At 37.0% G+C, this 3,405-nt stretch overlaps 2 protein-coding genes across 2 annotated transcripts; both read right to left on the minus strand.

Moving 5' to 3' along the window:
- Positions 1-6: 6 nt before the first annotated feature.
- Positions 7-371, minus strand: LOC21384057 (auxin-induced protein 15A). The gene has a single exon (XM_010110028.2). It carries the CDS (start codon positions 317-319, stop codon positions 11-13), a length of 309 nt encoding a protein of 102 aa, XP_010108330.1. The 5' UTR covers positions 320-371; the 3' UTR covers positions 7-10.
- A 1,416-nt stretch (positions 372-1,787) lies between these two features.
- LOC21384058 (auxin-induced protein 15A) lies at positions 1,788-2,372 on the minus strand. The gene has a single exon (XM_010110029.2). It carries the CDS (start codon positions 2,230-2,232, stop codon positions 1,930-1,932), a length of 303 nt encoding a protein of 100 aa, XP_010108331.1. The 5' UTR covers positions 2,233-2,372; the 3' UTR covers positions 1,788-1,929.
- Positions 2,373-3,405: the final 1,033 nt, after the last annotated feature.

The following is a 3,405-nucleotide window of genomic DNA, read 5'->3' on the forward strand; positions in this document are numbered from 1 at the left end:
CTAATTTTGGTCAATTTGGTGAGGCATTTAAGCTTGAAACAAGATCAACAAATGCATCTTCTCTGCAGGGAATTGTTAGACCCCCCGTTGGATGATCAAATCCATATTCTTCTTCGGCTTGAATAAGCAAGTCTTGAAATGACGGTTGGTTCAACAATGACAAAGGAACAACATACCGCTTCTTTTCATGCTCTCCGACATAAACTGCGAAATGGCCTTTGGGGACATCTACTGCCATTGAAGCTGCTTTGTTTGAATTGGAGAAGGATCGTTGAAGAAATTTCTTTGCCGGAACCACTCGTGGCAAACGGAAACCCATTGTTGTATAGGGAAATGAAGAGAAGATCTCAAAGGATGTCGAGAAAAGGAAAGCTTTGCTTGTGTAGTGAATGGTTAGCCTCTAAGTGAAGGCTTATTTATAAATAAAAACATTAAAGAAGGATATCCTCTGTTGCTTTGAATGAATGGTGGAGCAAGGCTCTCTGCTGGGTTGAGTAATAGATAATGACGCATGAGAGATCACATGGGTTTGTCTTTCAACTCTTTATTATCATTCGGACTAATAGGGGAAACACTTTGTCCCACCTCTTCCATTGTAAACTTCAAATTTAGCTTGAAGTTGTTGTTTCTTGTGACCCAAGCATGTTTATATGCTAGCTACCAACTTTGCAGGACTCTGTATTATGAAATTAATTGTCTAATTGCATTTGGGAGTCTACTAAAAATTGTTAGCTCATTAGATATCAACCAAAAAGCAAATAAATATATGAAAAATCTGGAGAGACAGCAATTCAAGATATATCACATGGATTTGCCTTCCTAATCTATCATAAAATTATGAGCATGCCAATAGGAAATGTTTTTGTTTGAAAGACAAGGTTAAGACATGTACTTCTCCTTCTACCAACTGATTCAACAAATTATTTGGCCCACATACTATTTTGTGGATCAGAGTGTCTGATAGTTATTATTTCACTAAAGTTTGGCTAACTCTGCTAAGGTCCTACCAAAAACAAAGTATTTGACCTTTTGCTTAGATCAATTAACAAACATCTTATCCCTTTCTCAATTTTTGGATGATGGCTTGAGTAGAAACACCAAACCAACATAACATGTGATGTTCTTCTGCAGTACTAAAACCAACAGCTAAGCTTGGATTTTTAAGTTTTTTTTTTTTTTTCAATATTAGTAATTTAGTATGTCCAACATAAACCGTTAGAAGCACCAGTTCGTGCTTGGGAGGACATTCTTATACCTAATACTAAGAGAGGGAGGGGTAGACTAAGAATTACGTGGACCGAAGTCGTTAGGAAAGACATTCTAGATCTAGGCCTTCAGGAAAGTTTAATTTCGAACAAAGCCGTGTAGAAAAGTGAAATCCATATAGCCGACCCCAATTAAGTTGGGATTAAGGCTTGTTGTTGTTGTTATTAGTAATTAAGTCGAGAATATATATGGTGATGATCATAAAAAGAAATTATTCCAACTATATTGGACCATTAATTTCTGTCCGTATACTAAACTTCTAAGAGGAGATATGCTGCACTAAGTTGAAATCCTAAAGGACCTGAATTTTTTATTGTGCAAAAGAATATTTGGGAACAAATTACAAACACACTGCTGCATCTACTGAACTTAAATAGTCACTGTTGTTGAACATTTTAAGGGAAAAATAGAACATGTTGAGATGAATAAAAATGATGTCAAAATCAATTCACTAACAAATATTATAAAGAAATAGAAAAAATATTTTCATAAAATATTTGATATTAATCTGTCCAATAAACTTCTTTGTACATATCTCATTCTGGGAACCATTTTCCGCTCTACAAGGAAAAAAATAAAAAAAAGTAGAAAAACTGTATACTATATTGACAGTGTCAACTTTACAAAATTGTTAGTTATGAATCTGTCTGATCCTAGTCACTCTCATGAAGCATTCAAGTTTGAGATGAGATCAAGAAACACATCTTCTCTGCAGGGAATTGTTAGAGCCCCCATTGGATGATCAAATCCATATTCATCTTCAGCTTGAACTAGCAAGTCTTGAAAAAAAGCTTGGTTCAATAGTGACAAGGGAACTACAAACCGCTTCTTTTCATCCTCTCCAACATAAACTGCAAAATGGCCTTTTGGGACATCGAGTGCCGATGAAGCCGCTTTATTTGAATTGGAGAAAGATCGCCGAAGAAATTTCTTTGCGGGAACTACTCGTGGCAAACGGAAACCCATTGTTGTATATCTGTATAGAGGAAAATCAAGAAAGGCTGAGAATGGAGAAGTGGAGAGAAGATCTCAAAAGAAGTTGAAAACAAGGAAAGTTCTTGCTTGTGTGGTGAGATTGTCTTGCTTCTTAACCTCAATTCACATGCTTATTTATACCATGAATATAAAGAAGGATATATTATGTTGATTTGGAATGAATGGTGGAGCGAGACTTTGGTGGTTCAAGTGAGAGAAAAGGGATTCATGAGAGAGAGAGAGAGAGATCACATGGGCTTGTCTTCCAATGCTTCAATATAAAAAATAAACAGAGAAAACCCCTTGACCCTACCATGTCTTGAAAATTTACAAAATTTTGCAAGGACTTGGTGTTGCATAGGACCGAAGCATGTCGAAATATGCTAACTAAAAATTCTGCAGAATTGTGACATTGAATTAATCGTTGGTATGTCTTTCAACTAATCAAGAACAGAAAGCAAGAAATTATAATAGAGTTGGACAGCTGAGAACCATTTTAACAGATTTAGATTGACTACTAGTAGTGCATCCTCTCGAGCCGTAGGAATATTAATCACCAAATATGGAACTGGAATTATCTTTCTGGTCCAACCTTCCAGTTTTCTTAATCTCCTTTCTAATTCTCTTAATCACACAATTTATCCTCACCAAAAAAAAAAAAACACGCAATCTCTAAAAGCCTTTCACCAAGTCCTCCCTCGCAGCTACCAATTATAGGCCATCTCGATCTCCTAAATCAACCACTTCGCCGAACTCTGCACCGCATACGGTGACGCATTCCTCCTTCGGTTTGGAACCCGCAACGCCGTTGTTGTGTCCTCGCTCTCCGCAGCTGAAGAATGCTTCACGAAAAAACAACGTTGATTTTGCCTACCGTTCTGAGTCACTCGTGGGAAAGTGATATGAACCTCGCCAACGACACGACGAGACCCAACACCAAATGCGGATCACAACCCTAATATCTTCCAGACGCAAGATTGTTGAGCCTTAACCCATTGTCTATCAAGACGCGAATCAAGAACTACAGAAGATGAAGAACGCCATGCCAAGATTATCAAGAATCGCCCATTAATCTCAATGATAAGTTCGATTGTTGAACACCACAAGAAAAATATTTGATAAGTTCAAAAAGTTCTCTCAAGAACCAAGAAGCACAAAATATGC

Source organism: Morus notabilis, unplaced genomic scaffold (assembly GCF_000414095.1).
Source record: "Morus notabilis unplaced genomic scaffold, ASM41409v2 Scaffold3607, whole genome shotgun sequence".
In the NCBI taxonomy this organism is placed as follows: Eukaryota; Viridiplantae; Streptophyta; class Magnoliopsida; order Rosales; family Moraceae; genus Morus; species Morus notabilis.

Bases quoted from the DNA above. Each gene is read 5' to 3' on its own strand.
- LOC21384057 (XM_010110028.2), bottom strand. From the start codon at position 319: ATGGGTTTCCGTTTGCCACGAGTGGTTCCGGCAAAGAAATTTCTTCAA.
- LOC21384058 (XM_010110029.2), bottom strand. From the start codon at position 2,232: ATGGGTTTCCGTTTGCCACGAGTAGTTCCCGCAAAGAAATTTCTTCGG.